General features: G+C 36.9%; 1 protein-coding gene and 1 long non-coding RNA gene across 4 annotated transcripts; one reads left to right on the top strand and one right to left on the bottom strand.

The window, feature by feature from the left end:
- Positions 1 to 647: 647 nt before the first annotated feature.
- Positions 648 to 3761, bottom strand: LOC137246755 (uncharacterized). Of its 3 annotated transcripts, none has more exons than XR_010951723.1 (5): positions 3568 to 3761; positions 3101 to 3508; positions 2769 to 3023; positions 1782 to 2691; positions 648 to 1713 (listed from the first exon to the last, which is right to left on the bottom strand). It is a non-coding gene; the product is annotated as an uncharacterized lncRNA (long non-coding RNA). The 3 variants fall into 3 exon arrangements; XR_010951697.1 differs by having other exon boundaries at positions 1778 to 2691; XR_010951708.1 differs by having other exon boundaries at positions 1778 to 2691; positions 2769 to 3045.
- Positions 3762 to 17538: 13777 nt separating this feature from the next.
- Positions 17539 to 19869, top strand: alphaTub84B (alpha-Tubulin at 84B). The gene is made up of 2 exons (XM_067758751.1): positions 17539 to 17692; positions 18289 to 19869. Exons 1-2 carry the CDS (start codon positions 17690 to 17692, stop codon positions 19636 to 19638), a joined length of 1353 nt encoding a protein of 450 aa, XP_067614852.1. The 5' UTR covers positions 17539 to 17689; the 3' UTR covers positions 19639 to 19869.
- Positions 19870 to 20144: the final 275 nt, after the last annotated feature.

Below are 20144 nucleotides of genomic sequence, written 5' to 3' on the forward strand. Positions count from 1 at the left end.
TGCAATGTGAATTATAAACGCTATTTTTTTCTTTTCTTTATTTTCGTTAATTTTAGAAATAACTTCAATGAATTCAGGGATGCACCTTAACGTTAAGCTAATCGTTTATCAAAAAATTTCCACCGTTTCCGTTGAAACACTTCGAAATATTATCGATAAAGAAATTATCAAGATAAATTGTATCTCGTTTTTAACCGAAACGAAATGACTTCGTTTCGTTTATTAACGTTGATTATCGTAACGAAATGATATCGTTTCGTTGGTTAAGCATGCCTGAATGAATTGTATAACCAAAAACACATGTAAACTAATTTCGAAAACATTTTCGGGAAAATGCGAAAATTCGAAGGGTGTTAAAAAATCGTCATGCAAATTTCAAACTTTTATTTAGAGTTTTCAGAATTTTTTTTAGTATGAAGTTTTGTAGTCCAATCAATTTTAGTATAACAAAGTGCATGTTTGAAGTCTCTCAAAAATCGCATTGATTTTTACCAATTTTTTTTTTAAAGAGTGTTTTAGATTTTCTTCCATATAAATATTTAAAAAAAAATAAATTCCATATAAATATTTACTCTTTGTGTGGAACCAAATCTAAAAAACTCTTTGAAAAAAAAATTGGCAAAAGGCAATGCGATTTTTGAGAGACTTCAAACATGCACCTTGTTATACTAAAATTGATTGGACTACAAAACTACATACTAAAAAAAATTCTGAAAACTCTAAATAAAAGTTTGAAATTAGCATGAAGATTTTTTAACACCCTTCGAATTTTCGCATTTTCCCGAAAATGTTTTCGAAATTAGTTTACATGTGTTTTTGGTTATACAATTCATTGAAGTTATTTCTAAAATTAACGAAAATAAAGAAAAGAAAAAAATAGCGTTTATAATTCACATTGCAATTGTCGTGTTCACAGCTGTATGTGTTATTATTGATATTCATTTAAAATATAGCATAATCTATAACAAAAATGGTATATGTTTATAAGAGTTTCAAAGTTTACACAAATGCCAGAATAGATCTTTAGGTAATCTTTGAGTATGCAGTTTTGTTGCCCATTAGTTAGTAATAGCTCAAACATAGATTTTTGTTGATGCATTAGTGGATGAAAATTTAACACTTTCCAACTTGCACATTATATAACAAAATTGAATAAGAAACAAAGTTGCATACAAGAGATTTTCTAAAAATTCTGCTCAAAAAGTTTCAAAGTTCGTGACGGATTTTTAAAGTTAGATATATTTATTTATATGAACTAAATTTGTGTATTTATGAAAGTGCAAAAAATATGTATTTAAAACATTTTTTTGTTTTCCTTCAAAATGTTGAATTCAATTTTTCGTTTTCCGGCAAAATATTTAATTTAATTTTGCATTTTCCATTTTATACTAAATATTAATATGTGTAAACACTAAAGTGCAAAACTAGAATAAGAATGCAAAATACAAATTTTATGTGTTATTATATTATGCTCTATTTAATATACACCAGCAACTTTCTATATAAAAAACCATAATATATGTTTTAAAAATATACGAAGCATTGTTTCAGTATCGTTCTTTACTGTATGTATACAGAAAAAAATGAAATAAATTATATTATTCTATGTTAGAATAATTTGAAAAGCTTATGATTTTGTAGCAGCATTGTGTTTGTGCTGCATAAATGGTTGTTGCTTTGTTTTGTTGTGTATCCGCCTTCCGCCGAAATGATCTATAAGGAAGTAGTCAATATGTAAAATAACTTCTAGATAAGTGTATATAAGTTGGGTTCTTACCTACCGAAATATATTAATCGATGTGATTTTTAAATTCCACTGCACCATCGGTCATAGGTTGTTGTTGGTAAGGTATGCCCGATACTCGTATGCACTATTTCGGCCCCTTCTTCCAAATGAGTGTACTGTCCGCAGCGGACCTCCACAAGTTCTTACTTCGTTCCTCCATTCTGCACTCGCACCTTCTCTGTCAGTGTAGTTTTCTGGGCAATAGCACCGACTACTATCGTGGAACATAATGAAATTATGCAGCACTAAACATGCGAGAACGATTGTTTCTACATTTTCAAGATAAAACTCCATTGTAGTTTTCAATACTCTCCATCGTGCAGTCAAAATCCCAAATGCGTTTTCTATAACGCGGCGGGCCCGCGACAGTCTGTAATTAAAAACTCGCTGTTCCCTTGTCGTATTCATTCCCAGATATGGTTTCATTAAATCGTTTTTTTAAGGGAAATGCACCGCCTCAAACAAAAAATGCGGAAAGGGTTGTGACGATAATGGAAGAGAAGTATCTGGTAGAAGTGGTAATCGATTTTCCAACAGATCTTCCCCAAACCTTGTTGCATGAAAAACGCCTCCATCGCTTTGACTTATATAAGCTCCTACGCTTACAGCGGTAACTTGTATTTAGCATCGCATCGCCAACAAGACGTTGCTGAAAAACTTTTTATAATTAAAAAACAGTGATCGTGACTTCGGAGGGCATTTTATAGCAACGAGCTTTCCAATAGCACCTACACAATTTGGCATGTTCCACATTTGGGAAAAGTCAGTGGTTATATCTTTGTATTGCTGCTCTGTGGGTTCACTTAAATATATTGGGGAAAGCGTTTGCCAGATAGCCTCGCAAGTCTCCAACACAATCATCCTCACAGTGCTCTTTCCAATTTTGTGGCTCCAAGCCTTTTTTTCTGAAAGGAATACCATGTGCCAAAAAAATCATACTAATTAATACAATATACGATGTTAATATCTGGAAATTTTTTACTTAATGGATAAACGTTCTTCCACACCAATTCGTTGTTTAAATTTGATCAGTGATGGAGCCATCAGTTTTAAAAAAGTGTCATAAACCGGCAGGGGCATTCTTGTATGCGCAAAAACACTCGCTTTCGTCCATATCCTTAATTCTTAAGACATTTTTTTGGTGATATACGGCTTGAGTCCTATTAGCATTAATGGGATGGGCATACCATCGTCTTTTTGTCTTAATTTCCTTCTTTTAGCATATAACGCCATTATGCTGAGGAACAAGTTGTCAATTTCTTCGTCACTGCTCATGTTAGCTTAAACAGGAATAAATATATATATTTTACTTACTTCTTTCTTAATTATCCATTATATATAGTGCGGTTTATAGTTGCGATAGCAAGGAATTGCCGGCAGACGAAACCCCAACCCAGGAGATAAGAAAATTATGGCTCTCAATGCCGAGATCAAGCAATTGGTCGACCAACACAAACAGACCAAACGGTAAGAGCACCTCAGGATATGCAACCTCTTTGTTGGTGTTGGTAATATATGATCAACCGTCAATCCCTAACAGACCTTACCAAATATAACGACAGAGTATTAATGCACTTCCCACGGCAGCGGGTTCTATGCACCAAAAGGTTTTCTGTGGCAGTTTTCTTGTTTGATTTGAAGATACTAACTGTTAAATTCTCGTCCTTACACTTAAATATATAAAAAATCTTCGCCTATATGTAGTGCTATATTTAATTAAATCTGTAAGAATACAGAAATCCTTATTAATTTGTTAAACTTTTAATATGTGAACAACTTACCTTGAGGTATATGTAGATATGGGGCTTTATTCACCACCTAATTGTTTCACTATGTAGATATGCACCCAATTTGTTGCAATATTATTAAAAATACTATTAAAAATGTTTTCTCTTACTTTATTTTGATTAAAAATTACCAAATTTTGCAATCACTTTGCACAATCACTTTTTATAAACAAAACATTCCCAGCTCATGACGGAAATGGTCAGCTGTTTACGGTTATGGCACCATTAGTCGATCACAATAGAGATGGTTATGGATATGGGTATGGTTACGACAATGGCGTTAGGGTTTAATTTGGTCTTAAATGCCTAAAAAATAACGAGTGACGGCTCTTATTATATTTATCCTCTTTGGTTAAGGGCGAATTAATGGTGACTTATAACCATAAATCCATAACCAGATAAAACAGCTGATCCACAATTGTGACACGAGAAGATTGCGCATTGCGCATGTAAACATTATATCATCTCTTTTTTATGGGCAATCCTTATGTCATTTTCCTTTAGCTCTTCCCTTCAAAAAACGCGAGTACTCCATAAATAATGTAAGGAATACTCCTTTGGGAGTATAGGAGTATTCCAAAACTAATCTGTATTCATACAAAAAATGTGCTCCAATTAACATTTCGATGTCCTAAGAGAGGAGTAGGTGATCCTACTCTCGCTATGTTTGTGAGTATTCCATAGAGTACATATATGAGAGTACTTTCCAAAGTACTTTCACTGTAGTACTCCATGGAGCACCCACAGAGGATCATATGCCAAAGTACTAAAGAGGAATTGTATCGGAAAGAATTATCGGAGTGAATTTAATTTAAAATGAAAGTAAATGAAGAGTGGTAATACAACATTTATATTTTTTACTACGAATATTCCTTTGTTATTTAGCATTTGCGTGAATAAAGAAACTAATATTTCTCTATACTATGGTATGTGTACATAAAACCAGTGCGCATTTTATCAGAGTTGCCATAGTAAAATTTTATTATTAGTTATGTGTATGCAATATTTTACTTTTGGCAACTCTGTTCGATCGTCATTGTGTCGTGATCACGGTCGTTAAAAAACGAGCAATGATCGGCTGATGGTGGTCCGCAAACGCATTGCAAAGGAGTATTGTTAGAGTACTCCAACATGAAGAAAATGGAACACGTAATCCAACAATTTTTGCAGGGTTGTTTTTTTCTCTCCTTTCATTCGCTCAAACAGTCAACTGTGACGTAGATGCGCAGAACGAAGCAATTTTGAACTCGTGAATGCGCAATCTGGGTGTGTGATTTGTGCAGCTGATCACACCTACTTATGGAAATCAATGTAATCGAGTTAGCGTTATGGTATGACACCATTAATCAATTACATTGATTTCCATAAGGTAGGTTCGATCAGCAGTTATATTCTTAGCCCCCAATTTTCGTTTCGTGTATTCCAGCATTTGTTTTCATTTAGACATTTGTAAGGTTAGGTTAGGTTAAAGTGGCTGCTCCCCATAAATGTGAGGGAAACACTTAGGCTGCTGGCCCATTGTGATGCCATTGTGTGGGCTATAGCCCTTCCTCCTTCAGATGTGTAGGAATTTGAACCAATTTGACCTTTTGATGTAGCGTAGAATATTTTCGATTTCCGCAGAGCCAAGTGAGCACTCGGTGAAATACTTATTCAGGCATTCAATACGTATACTGGCCAGAGTTGGGCATCTACATAGGAAGTGCTCAACGCTTTCTATCTCCTCTTCATCCCTGCAGCTCCGACAGAAATCGTTGGTTTGAATTACCATGTGTTCGCCGTGCATTCCCATCAGGCAGTGGCCCGTTAGTATCCCGATCAGTGTTCCCTCTGGAATTAGCCTTCTTGTTTAAAAATTATGTTATGTTATTATATTATGTGCAAATACTGGCTGCTCTCAGCAAGAGGGGGAGCAATGTCCTTCGGCTGGCTTACTTCTGTCTGTTCAGTAGCCGTTCTCGCTAGTTCATTGGCAGCACAGTTCCCGGGTACACCGTTATGACCTTGGGTCATAGACATTTGTAAACGTAACATTACTTGCAAAATTAAGTTCAAAAATCAGTTTTCAAACTCTTTGACCTAGGTCACATATAACGAGATTATCTTCATTTTCGTACTTAACTCCTAATCATTAATAATATAACTAGATTTCCCATATACATTTTTTTCCTCGGTATAATCGGTAAATTTGAAAAGATTTTAGAGATACGGATTTTTTACCTTAGAAACTTGAAAATTTTACAGAACATAGTCTAGTTCCTGACTTGAATTCAATCATTGTGTGGTGTTAAACGAAACTTATCTTTTGGCTTCAATCAATAAACTGGCTATTGTTATAGCATATCTCACACCTGAAGCTTTAACTGTTGAGATTTGCGTTAAATCCTGCAAGCTTTATCGTACAAAACAGTCAAACTCTAGGTGGAGATATGCTATAAGTCCTTTCAGATACCCAAATCCCGAATAAAGCTAATGGAGATATGCTATTTTTAATTCATTTTTTTCCGGAGCCTGGCACTACTCACTCATTCGATAGTCATAACGGCATAGTCATATCCATATCAATTGGCATCGGTTATTTGCGCCTTAACCTGTAGGAAAAAAGAAAACAAAACAAATTACGAATAAATTCCATAAATAATAAGTCACTTATTAATCAAAGCGTATCAAAAAAAAAAAAAATATCCAGAAAGTTAGAGAATTCACTTAATGAAATATTTAAACGGTTAAGAGCCAATTAAGTAGTTATTATTATTATTATTTTATTTATTACAGCCAAAAAAGCCTAATTCATTGTATAGCACAATTTACAAAATTCATAATTGTTTCTTAAAACTATTTCATTAAAAAGAAATGAGTAAATTCGTTATTTAGCTAGTATTACATATTTAAATTTTTACAACATAGAAATAGTTTTTCTTTAAACTTAAGAACGTTTTCACAGTCTTTTATCTCTGCTGGTAGTTCATTATACATTTTATAGCCTACGTATTCTAAGGTCTTTTTTGCGAACTCGGTTCTTACTTTGGGCAGTCTTAAATTTCTGCTACTCCTAGTTCCATAGTTATGGATCTCATGATTGTACTGTATCCTATCACTCAGATAATTTGGTAACATTCCCTGTGTTATGTAATGTATAAACTTCAAAGAGTAATAACAGATTAATTGTTTAATACTAAGTCAATTTAACATAGGAAGCATAATAATTTTTGAGGTTCTATAAGAGCATTTTAGTATCAAACGCGTTGCTTTGTTTTGCTGTATTTGTAGCTTATTAATTAACGTATCATTTGTTACTAGTAGTATTGATGGGCAGTAAATAAAATGTGGTTCTACAATTGATCTATATACTAATATTTTGTGATGTTGGCTAATATGCTTACATGTTCGATACATAAATCCTATTTTCTGTACAATTTTCTTGTCTAAATGATTCATATGTTCTGTGAAACTTAGTTTCTCATCAATTATTACACCTAGGTACTTCATTTGATCTACTCTTTCAATTGCATTGGTTTTTATTTTCAGACTAGATTGGATTAAGTCAGGGATGCACCTTAACGTTAAGCTAATCGTTTATCAAAAAATTTCCACCGTTTCCGTTGAAACACTTCGAAATATTATCGATAAAGAAATTATCAAGATAAATTTTATCTCGTTTTTAACCGAAACGAAAAGCTTTCGTTAACGTTAAAGGCGTTAACAAAGACGTGATACTTTAAGTTTGAATTGTGCTGGTAATGCTATAGCCATGGTGAAGCCGTAAGGTGGTAACAGCGAGCGGACATACACACAAACTCCATGTAATTTGTTTGTGTAATTCGTTTGGTGGTAATGTCAAAAATACTCTGAGAAATGTTCGTACTGTCAAAATTCATAAGAAAAGTTGCAATCAGCTTGGCTAATGCTTTCACCTTTAATGACTCCGCCATAAAAATGGATAATATAGCAATGCCAGCATAGTTTGAAGTTAATAATCAACATAAACCTTTTGATTTCGTTTTGATATGGCACAAAACGAAACAAAATCATTTCGTTAATTTGACGTATCGTAACGAAATGATATCGGTTCGTTGGTTAAGCATGTCTGGATTAAGTTATTATGGTTCTTGTTAAATATCATATACTTAGTTTTATCAATATTAAGTTTTAGCTTTCTACTGCACAGCCACTTAAATAAATTATTTAAGTCTTCTTGTATTTTCATGACAGCGCAATCTACATTTTTTTGCCCTTTTGCTAAGTTCGTATCACTAAACTGTTGAATAAATAACTCCAATATTGAATAATGGAAAAATGGCCTTTACTAAAGTACTTCACAATAACACTTATACTTTGCAACTAGCTGGCTTAATAACCTAACTGATAGCTTAAATGAAACTGACTTTCAAAATAATACTGCTATGGCTTGCTAGATAGCGTCTTAATCGAAACTGCTTGATAGCTCAAATCAAACTGAATGTCCAGCGCCTCTACATTTGCTGCCTTTTATACTCTCTGATTTCAACGTTCGCATCTTCTAGGTGCTTCCATTTCCAGAATCTACTAGTTGCTATCAGCTCTCAAACTTCTCAGCTGTAACTACAATTGCACGATTTTATAGCTTCACTCATTGCATACTTTCAGGAGTATCTCAGATATATGCATGTGTTTGTGCATTGATTCTCCGCTGCTCGTATACATACATGGTACATATGTGAAGACGCAATTATTGTTTCGTTTATTATTTTGTTATTATTTATTATTTATTTATCTCAAAGTACATTAAGACTTGGAGTCTTTCATTGCACATATTCACGAGGTTAATTACAATTTTTCTTCTTAAATTTAAGCTTAAGCTAACATTAGTTCTAGACAATACGACACAGGCGTTGTAGGTAGGTAGGTTGAAACAGGAGGAGGGGAGGGTTAGTGTTTGAAGAGATCTGTTACTGCCGTTTTGAAGCATCCATATGACTTATGTAGATACATAATGATTGATGTATGGATGTGCATGATATAACTGTTTAGCATCGGCTTAGAGATAGCAGCACCCCTTAGTTTTGCTAATATTCGTAACATTATAAACAATATCGGAGCAAGTATTGAGCCTTGTGGCAGCCCAATGTTAACATCAACAACCAATTAAACTGCGTCTCCAATTACCGTCCTTTGATTTCTGTTACTCAGGTAACTACGAAACCATTCCAAAGCTTTTCCCTTGATCCCAATTGTATCCATTAACTTCAGCAATTCATTTCGATCGATTGCTTCAAACGCCCTCTTTAAGTCTAAGAAGCAAGATACTACTACCTTTTTATCAGCAACAGCCTCTTTTCACTCTGCAATTACCATGTTAAATGCTGTTTCGCAGGAGTGGCCTTTCCTGAAGCCTGATTGCTCTGGTATGATTATATTATGATCGTCTAGGTATGCTACTAGTTGCTTTTTTACCACTGTTTCCATAATTTTTTCATCAATAGGTAGGGTATTAATCGGACGCAGCTCGTCAGGTTTCATTGAATTTTTTACTTTTGCCACTGGTATTATTGTGGATATCTTCCAGCAGCTGGGAACAATGCCACTATCAAACGATTCGTTAATAATGTCCTTATATAAGTGTGCAATGTACACCATAGAGTCCTTGATAACACCCTCTGACAAAAGGTTTTACCGCCATATTTATTTTTAAATGATTTTGTTATGTTCATTATATCTTCTAACTCGATACTGGTGAGCTCAAATGTTGCTACAGAGTTGGTTGTTTCACTTTCATCAACAAGTTCAATTGTTTCAATACTATTATTGATTTCGATAATGCTCTGAACAAAGTAACAATTCAAGACAGTAGCTATTTTCTAGACATTCACCGTTAAATACTATTTTTTTAATATTGTAACGAAATTGCTTGCAATTCCTCTTATTTGCAATCCTCTGCTAAGTTCGAATCACTAAACTGTTGAATAAATAACTCCAATATTTAATAATGGAAAAATGGCCTTTATTAAAGTACTTCACAATAACACTTATACTTTGCTACTCGCTGGCTTAATAACCAAACTGATTGATAACTCAAATGAAACTCTACTATTGGCCGCCAGATCGCGTGCTTAATCAAACTGATTGATAGCTCAACTCAAACTGAATTACTTCTTACTCGCTTGCCCCGCTTTTATAGTTTACGCTGCATACTTCTAGGCTCTTCGTTATCCAGAACTTACTAGTTGTTTCGGCTACAAAATCGCCAGCCACAACTACGTGCACAAATTATTGCTCTCTTTTGAGACAACTCAGATAAGATATATGCATGTGTTTGTGCATTGCCGCTCCGCTGCTCGTATACGTACATATGTGTAGACGCAATTATTTATTCGTTTATGTAGATACATAAAGATTGAATTATTGATGTGAATTCACGTCACTGCTTAGCATCGGCCTGGAGATGGCAGCACTCCTCAGTTTTGCTAATATTCGTAACACTGCCCTCCACCTAAGTCTGATCGTCCCGATCAGACAAATCTCCCAATCTAAACGCCGATAGCATCTCCAAATGTACCACCCTTCTAATCCGTGGTTTTCCAGTGGTTTGTATGCGGTAGATGGTATCACTAATCTTCTTCACAACTTTGTACGGGCCTTCCAACTGCACCGAAATTGGGCTGGAACACCTTTCCGCCGGTGAGGGTTGTTTAACAGTACCAAATCTCCATTCCGGAAACCTTCCGAATTATTTTCCCTGTCGTACCTGTGTTCCATCTTACTACTCATTATTCTGGATCGTTCTCTCGCACTCTGTTGCTTGGCCAATGAAGAACTACTTTGTAGAGCTTGTTCTTGACGGATTGGCTTCACATACTCAGTATCGTTCCGACGTTTCCCAACAAAAGTGCGCGCTGGCTTGAAACCATCCTTGCATTCTTTCTGAAAAATTCTTTCAGTCATTTTAGTGCGTCCATTAGGGTTTGTTGATGCCGGTCTTTTCCTCGCAGGTACTTTTAATTTCGCTTTATTTAGCACATTCGATCCATCAACCTTTGCTCAATCTACTTTCCTTGACTTTCGTGGTCTCTGTCGAATCTCCTCCACCAGCACTCGCTTACTGCTGAACCCTTTTTCTAAACTGAAGTTAAGTGGCACATCTTGGTTCTCATAATGCATCACCCTTCTCTGCATATCGATCTTGATGTCATGGTCAACCAAGAAATCCACTCCCAATATAACTTCATCAACAATCTCCGTCACAACAAATTTGTGTAAAACCATGACCTTCCCAATCAATACTTCACATATCACTTCTCCCTGAACTTGGTTATACTCGCCAGTGACCGTACGCAACTTTGCTCCAGGTAACGGTTTTACTCTCCTGTTGACAAAGTCAGATCGGATCAAGGAATGAGATGCGCCCGTATCTACAGTCAGTATTCGTTCGTTGCCATCCACATTCCCTCTGACGGTAAGACTGCTCGATTTTCTACCAATTTGCGACACAGATATCACAGGGCATTCAATAGCTGGATCTAGCTCTCTACCTCTTACTCGCTCTTGCTCATCTCCTCCAGCTTTGCGTTTACGCCCACCCACATTGTTGGAATTATTAAGGCCAAGATCGCAATGACGTGCAATGTGACCGGACTTCCCGCATTTGAAGCATTTCATAACTCCTACATTTTTCTGTTGTGATCCCTTCAGAGCTTCCAAAATTGCGTCTACCCACTCTGGCCTTTCTACTTCCACACGGCGTGCTTTGAAAACTGGCTTACACAGAAGCGACGCCGTTTCCTGAATCAGAGCTTGTGACACCGTTTCTGCGAATGTTGGCTTTGGGTTCGCGTATGTGGCTCGCTTCGTTTCGACGTCCCTTATGCCATTTATAAAGCTCTGAATCTTCACTCTTTCCGTGTATTCCACGGGTGCATCCGCATTTGCAAGATGAGCCAATCTTTCAATGTCCGAAGCAAACTCCTGCAAAGTCTCGTTAGCTTTTTGGTAGCGGTTTTGCAATTCTATTTGAAATATCTGTTTCCTGTGTTCGCTTCCGTATCGCCGTTCTACAGCAGCCATCAATGCGTCATAACTGTTCCGTTCGTACTCTGGAATAGTCTGTAAGATTTCGGCAGCTGGTCCTTTCAATGCTACGAAAAATGCGCAAACTTTATCTTCATCATTCCAGTTGTTCGCTGTCGACGTCTTCTCAAATTGGAGCTTAAATACCTGGAATGGAACAGAACCATCAAACGTTGGGGATTTTACCTTCAGAGTAGACGTTGAAGTGATTGGACGGTTCAATTGTAACTCCTGAATCCGATCTTTCAAAGCATCCATCTCGGCCTCCACTTTATTTTGTCGTTCACTAACAGCCTCCAGCTGCGATGAGAATTTTGTTTCCTGTGCCTCCAGCTTTGTTGAGTTACGTTCTTCTTGTGCTTCGAGCTGTAATGTTATGCGTGCCTCTTGTTCTGCAATTTGTGACGCCATGTGTGTTTTCTGTTCTTCCAATTGTGATGCCATATATGTCTTCTGTTCTTCCAGTTGAGATGACATGTTGGTGGATATTTGCGATGACATTTCTGGTTTACGTGCCTCTTTCGCTTCCAGTTGGGATGCCAATTGCGACGACATTGATGCTACTGTCGATGTTTGTGCAGATATTGCAGCAAATATCATGTTCAAGTCTGTGCTGGTAACCGTCTGCGATGTTTCGTTTTTCTCTTCAATTTTTGTTGTCTCCTCGCCATCAAGGTGAAAGACATACTCTTCCACATCAATTCCTTCTGCTTCCATTGCCTCTCGTAGCCGTGCCTGAAGTTCGAGTTTAACGCCGCTTGTATTCAATCCACGGCTTTCCAACTCCTTCTTCAGTTGCTGGATCTTTAATTCACTGAACTTTGCCATGTCCTTGTTGTCTTCTGGAGTTTATTCAACAATTCCTCTTCTGACACCAATTGTAACGAAATTGCTTGCAATTCCTCTTATTTGCAATCCTCTGCTAAGTTCGAATCACTAAACTGTTGAATAAATAACTCCAATATTGAATAATGGAAAAATGGCCTTTATTAAAGTACTTCACAATAACACTTATACTTTGCTACTCGCTGGCTTAATAACCAAACTGATTGATAACTCAAATGAAACTCTACTATTGGCCGCCAGATCACGTGCTTAATCAAACTGATTGATAGCTCAACTCAAACTGAATTACTTCTTATTCGCTTGCCCCGCTTTTATAGTTTACGCTGCATACTTCTAGGCTCTTCGATTTCCAGAACTTACTAGTTGTTTCGGCTACAAAATCGCCAGCCACAACTACGTGCACAAATTATTGCTCTCTTTTGTGACAACTCAGATAAGATATATGCATGTGTTTGTGCATTGCCGCTCCGCTGCTCGTATACGTACATATGTGTAGACGCAATTATTTATTCGTTTATGTAGATACATAAAGATTGAATTATTGATGTGAATTCACGTCACTGCTTAGCATCGGCCTGGAGATGGCAGCACTCCTCAGTTTTGCTAATATTCGTAACACTGCCCTCCACCTAAGTCTGATCGTCCCGATCAGACAAATCTCCCAATCTAAACGCCGATAGCATCTCCAAATGTACCACCCTTCTAATCCGTGGTTTCCCAGTGGTTTGTATGCGGTAGATGGTATCACTAATCTTCTTCACAACTTTGTACGGGTCTTCCAACTGCACCGAAATTGGGCTGGAACACCTTTCCGCCGGTGAGGGTTGTTTAACAGTACCAAATCTCCATTCCGGAAACCTTCCGAATTATTTTCCCTGTCGTACCTGTGTTCCATCTTACTACTCATTATTCTGGATCGTTCTCTCGCACTCTGTTGCTTGGCCAATGAAGAACTACTTTGTAGAGCTTGTTCTTGACGGATTGGCTTCACATACTCAGTATCGTTCCGACGTTTCCCAACAAAAGTGCGCGCTGGCTTGAAACCATCCTTGCATTCTTTCTGAAAAATTCTTTCAGTCATTTTAGTGCGTCCATTAGGGTTTGTTGATGCCGGTCTTTTCCTCGCAGGTACTTTTAATTTCGCTTTATTTGGCACATTCGATCCATCAGCGTAAGGGTAAGGGTAAGCGTACAGCAATGTTGGTCGGTGAGCGTACGTATGCTTGAAAAAAAGGAAGAACAAGATGTTTGTTTACATTTTTTTGTATGCAAATTTGTGTAATTAGTTAAAAAATGTTACTTTAGTTAATAAAAGTGCGTGTAAGGTATATTACCAAAGCGAAAAAGAGTATTAAACAACACAACAACTTGGTTAGACTTTAGCCGTGTTTTTTAACACGCGCGTATACGTTTCGTTTTCGCGTGTAAAAAAACGCCTATCTTCGCTTAGATAATGCTTAGGAGACCCATCTAGCGGCTGTGGTTAAACAACTAGCTACAGCAACAGCCATAGGGTATAACATATAGCTGAATCAGTTGCGATGAATTGTGGACACACATAGAATACATAGAATTAGTGTAGAGGGTGAAACAAAGACACATATTTCAGTTACATCTGAGTATAATGCGTATTGAAATTTAGTAGGACAAAATTTATGCGCAGCAATTTCGGAGGTGTATTTATAGTTTGTCGCTTAGCAGTCAATATAAAGTTTAAGCGTAAACGGATATACGCGTGTTAAAAAACACGGCTATTGTTGAAGCGTTTAAAAGGCTAAAAAGTTTTGGAAACTAGAAATCACCCTTTTCTCTAGTCCGCGGTGGTTTAAATTTGCCTTTCATAATTTACAAAGGCACGGGAATGCAAACAACGTTTAATACCTATTTTCCTTTGGTTTCGGGGACGGATATAGCTAAAGAAATTAAATTTTTTATTTTTTTCAATAATTGTTTGCTTTTTGTAGCGACGCTCGAAAAGAGCTTGGTGTGCAGATCTTGAGGCATAGAGAAATTGTAGCTGTATGAAATATCTTGTACGTGTCTATGACGCGTAGCCTCGTGTGCACCTTGCCTAAGTGTGTAAACTATATTTCAAAAAACTAACGAAATACCAGGTAAATACAATCTAGTTCATTAAAAACAAACGAGCCACTTTGTATTTCGATAGGTTTTTTTGACATTCGGCCGTTTTTCTTAATTTTTTTTTTTTTTCTGACAAATGAAAATTTGTTTTTAGTTTGAAAATTTGGTGCATAAAAACACAATTAAAATCAACTTTCTTGTGAAAAAAGTGAACCATTTGAGACCGAAATAATTTTCGCGTGTTATTTGCATTAAATAAAAAATGTAAAACATAAACAAAAACATGCCAAACTCACTAATTTTGGGGAATCGAGACGATTTTTCATGATAGAAATGGTTTTTGTGTTTTGAAGTTCCAATAGAGTTTCGTCAGTTCTTTTAGCTTGGAATCCAAGCAAAAATAAAGTAGTGTCATATATGCTATAGGATGTTCAAGAATACTACTTTTTAGCGTTTTGGCAGCATTTGTCAGGACTTTCAATATGGCAGTGCATAGGGCTGGTTATCTTCAGCGGGTCATAGAAATAGATACAGAATGAGAACACGATAGTCAATTAAAAGTCAGGTGATCGGTTCTATTTGTAATGTTGACATCTATGCAGAAATCATCACACTTGTCTCATCCACAATGATGGCTAAGGCGTTATGGTATGGCACCGTTGACTCAAAAATCACACAGAGAAGATTGTGCATTCACGAGTTCAAAATTGCTTCGTTCTGCGCAGTTACGTCACACTTGACTGCTTCATAAAAACAGCTGATCTCATGATTCAATTACTACAGGTTTGTTCTCCAATGATGACGGATCGTTGACACTCCCAAATTGAAAAAATCTGGACTGATTGCTTTTACGAAGTAAGGAAAACGGGGAATAATTAAATCCCCTTCAGTGAAAATTGTAGTAGAAAAGTATTTTTGGTAGTATATTAGTTTTTGGGGAAATAATTCATTTTCTACTAAATATTTCGTGAATTGATAAAGTTATGTTGGTTTGGTCATTCTTTCAGAAATAGTTTGAAGAATGTCGTACGTTAGAATTTTAATTAAAAATGCACTATCTCAAAATTTGTTTCAAAAACTCCCTATATGAGCATAAGTTTAATGCATTTTGTCAGAAGAGGGAGTTAATGAAAAGCATACTGAGATGAAGCGTTCTTCAATGTAACTCTAATATAGGGCGGTATTGTGACAAATCCTGAATTGGGAAATTTTTGAAAAATATTTTGAGATAGCACGATTTTGAACAGGCAGCCGACATGGGGTGTTACGCTACTCAGCAACCGCAATGAACTGACAAAAACAAAAATAAAAGAAAATGGCTTATTGTCTTAGAACTTTATATTCCTACCATGACTTTGACAGAAGAGTTAAGCTTTTGTGCGGTACTGCTACACAGGGAGTATTCACCTTTTTATTTTGAAATTTCGGAAAGCTGTTTTCCGTTAAGTATTCATGGAAGCGTTCCAGATAAACCGTTAATTTAGAATATTCGGAATACGTTCATTTGATACTACCTCACGAGAACCGAATATATGAAATAAGTATATACAAAATATTCCAAATATAAACCGATTCCCCAAATTCTTAAATGGAGACGAATGTTCCGAACATACGGTCGACTTTTAATACGCACCCAAAAATATCGAGAGAAACTTCAAAAGACGCCTATTCACCTCGGTAACAATAATTCGAAGGCAGAAATAAAAATTTTTTAGCTCGTTCAAAAGATATTTACGAAAAACCGAAAAATGGCCCCGGGTTGCGTTGGCGGCCTTCAGCCGAGCTTATAAAAAATAACACCTTTTGTACACAAAATCTTTTTCAGTGCACAAATCATTACAAAAATCACATGAAAATTGCCAACTTCAACTGCAAATATCTCCGGACAGAGATACAATTTTTCTTTTCCGCCTTCGGATTATTGTTGTCGAGGTCATCTCTCTCGATATTTTTGAATGCGTTTTAGCAGTAGACTCCTGTTCTAGACTTTTACCTAAATAAGTTAACATGCCCAATGAGTACATTTCGTTATGACATCTCCATTCTTTACTAATGTTATTTTTACGTGAATCGATTTAGTAGTCGAGGTTTTGACGTTGAACGATGAATTTTGAATTGGTTTAGGTTTCGTATATTCATAGGTTTACGAAAGTGTACGATTTCTTGGTGTCCTCACCTTTCATAAAATTACCTATGTTCAGTCATACTAATGGATCAAGGCATAGTTAATAAATTCACTATAAAATTTAAAAAAATGTTCTAAGGAATTATGCAGTTTAGTACTTATCCGGTATTTGTAAACTGATTGCTTCCTACATTGTGAATGATGACAAAGTGTGATCTCTTCTGCATAGACGTCAAAATTCCAAAGTGATTGGATCACCTGATTCGTATTTGACTATCGCTGTCTCATTCTGTATCTCTTTCTATCACCCGCTGAAGATAGGCGCCGCCATATTGAAGAGCCTGTCAAAACGCTGAAAAGTAGCCATATTGAACAGCCTGTCAGGCAGTTGACAGATAACACACTTTGTCATCAATCACAATGTCTTCCTATTTCTACTACTAATATTTTTCGAACATTCGCAAAGAAACAACACATTTAACGGATGTCAATTCGATTTGGGAGCAAATTGGCCGCAATTGTCAAAAAATGTGTCTGTCGAGCAAACCTCTTGTGATTGAATCATGAGGTAAACTAATGTTTACATGACTTACTACATTGATTTCCATAAAGTTGGTTGGATCTGCTTTATACGTCAACTTTGCCAAAGCTTTTCCTCGGAGCAGTGAATATCCCGAGTGATCCGCTCAAACTTTTACAATGTTGACACAAAAATTGAACGCTCCACAATGATATAAATATTCGTGAAACACACCAAGCATGCTCACTGAATACTCCTGTATTACCAACCTTCCGATGCAAACTCAACGAAATGCCATCACTTAACGAAAATGTCTGCCAAAAAAACCGACGCAAAGTAGGCGTCGTCATCGATGTATCGAGAGTATAAATAGAAGTTGCTTAGAAAATTTTCACTCATTCGATATCAGTTTGGGAAGCTTCATTGCCGGCTAATCCGAACGTCGATTAAACAAATTTGTCCATTTTCTTTGTTTCTTGTGTGTAAATTAAAAACTCAAAATGGTAAGAAAAGTACCTCATTTGCAAAAATGTGTGAATTCGTATTGAATAAGTGAAATGGAAAAAATGTTCCATGTACTAATGTTACTACACTACTGCAGCAAAAATAAAAATGTGATTGAAGATGACGTGAGCAGGGAAACGGGAAAAAATGATTAGTGCGGTGCATAATTGGTTTATTTGAATTTGTCTGAATTTTTTCGCAGGGCAAGAGAAAATTATTAGTGAATAGTTGGTTCTTGATATGTGAATTCTCTCGCAGGTTGCCTTTAAAAATATGCTAAAAAGGTAGCCATTTTCTCGCATACCAATGTTTGACACCGGCGACCGCACCCAAACGCAGTCGGCGTCTGCGGCGCTGCCAACATCGGCTTTATTGATTATGCGATGTGTCATTTCAAGCTGCAAGGGCGAACCAGTTAAGCTTGTTTTACGGGCATGGCACGGTATAGATAACCACGATTTTTGCTCGGTAGAGAAATATAGGACAACCTCCGAATTAAAATATGTTTAGAAGAGATTGGAAAAACTTTCTATTTTAGATTAATTTAATATCTTAAAAACTAATAAAATATTTTCTGTTTTTCTTTTTTTCACAGCGTGAATGTATCTCCATCCATGTCGGTCAAGCTGGTGTTCAGATTGGTAACGCTTGCTGGGAATTGTACTGCTTGGAGCATGGTATCCAGCCTGATGGCCAGATGCCTTCTGATAAGACTGTCGGTGGCGGTGATGATTCATTCAATACCTTCTTCAGCGAAACTGGCGCAGGCAAGCACGTACCCCGTGCTGTATTTGTCGATTTGGAACCCACTGTAGTAGATGAAGTGCGCACTGGTACCTACCGCCAATTGTTCCATCCCGAACAGTTGATTACTGGTAAGGAAGATGCTGCCAACAATTATGCCCGTGGTCACTACACGATCGGTAAGGAGATCGTTGATTTGGTTTTGGATCGCATCCGTAAATTGGCCGATCAGTGCACCGGTTTACAAGGTTTCCTCATCTTCCATTCCTTCGGTGGTGGCACCGGTTCGGGTTTCACTTCACTTTTGATGGAGCGTCTTTCCGTTGATTATGGCAAAAAATCGAAATTGGAATTTGCTATCTACCCTGCACCTCAAGTGTCGACAGCTGTTGTCGAACCATACAACTCAATCTTGACCACCCACACAACTCTGGAGCATTCGGACTGCGCATTCATGGTTGATAATGAGGCTATCTACGATATTTGCCGTCGTAACTTGGATATTGAGCGCCCTACCTACACTAATCTGAATCGATTGATTGGTCAAATTGTATCATCTATTACTGCCTCCCTACGTTTCGATGGTGCGCTTAATGTGGATTTGACTGAATTCCAAACTAACTTGGTGCCCTACCCACGTATTCATTTCCCATTGGTCACATACGCTCCAGTCATCTCTGCGGAAAAAGCATATCACGAACAACTATCAGTTGCTGAGATTACAAATGCATGCTTCGAACCAGCCAACCAGATGGTGAAATGTGATCCACGTCACGGTAAATACATGGCTTGCTGTATGTTGTATCGTGGTGATGTTGTGCCCAAGGATGTTAATGCCGCCATTGCTACAATCAAAACCAAACGTACCATTCAATTCGTTGACTGGTGTCCAACGGGTTTCAAAGTCGGTATTAACTACCAGCCACCTACTGTGGTACCTGGTGGTGATTTGGCTAAGGTTCAGCGCGCTGTCTGCATGTTGTCCAACACCACTGCTATTGCCGAGGCCTGGGCGCGTTTGGATCATAAATTCGATTTGATGTATGCCAAGCGTGCTTTCGTGCACTGGTATGTTGGTGAGGGTATGGAAGAAGGTGAATTCTCAGAGGCGCGTGAAGATTTGGCTGCACTCGAGAAGGATTACGAGGAAGTTGGCATGGACTCTGGCGATGGTGAGGGTGAAGGTGCCGAAGAGTATTAAACGAAATGAAGAGCGTATTGAAGAGAAGCATACCCGTTGCTGAAAAAATTTATTTTTTGTTAAGATAAAACTGATATTTACGAATCAAAGAATATAAAATCGAATGAATGTTTTTGATGATTTAATATAATATGAAAAGAAACAAAAATTAAACATTGAAAAGAAAGAATGCACACAAATACTAAAAAACGGTTTATTAAAAGAAAACTGCATTTGAAGTTCAGGAAAAAATACGGTCTTTACATTTATATATTTGGGTTTGGGTGGGAAGTTTGGCGTTGTAGAGTATTCAAGTATTTTCGTTGTATGTAGTACTTGGTAGGTTTCTGTCTACAACTTCCAAGTTCAATGCACTCAATTGCTGGTTGCTTGCTAATTATAGCATAGCGCTCTTTTGCCATCGTTTCACGATTGCTGCATCGACAGTGTAGTAATTAGGCGCTTTCTAGTTTATAATTATGAGTACAAGACTATTTGGATTTATAAATGGGCTTCTTTCAGTACTG

The sequence above is a fragment of the Eurosta solidaginis genome, chromosome 1 (genome assembly GCF_040869045.1).
Source record: "Eurosta solidaginis isolate ZX-2024a chromosome 1, ASM4086904v1, whole genome shotgun sequence".
Taxonomy (NCBI): Eukaryota; Metazoa; Arthropoda; class Insecta; order Diptera; family Tephritidae; genus Eurosta; species Eurosta solidaginis.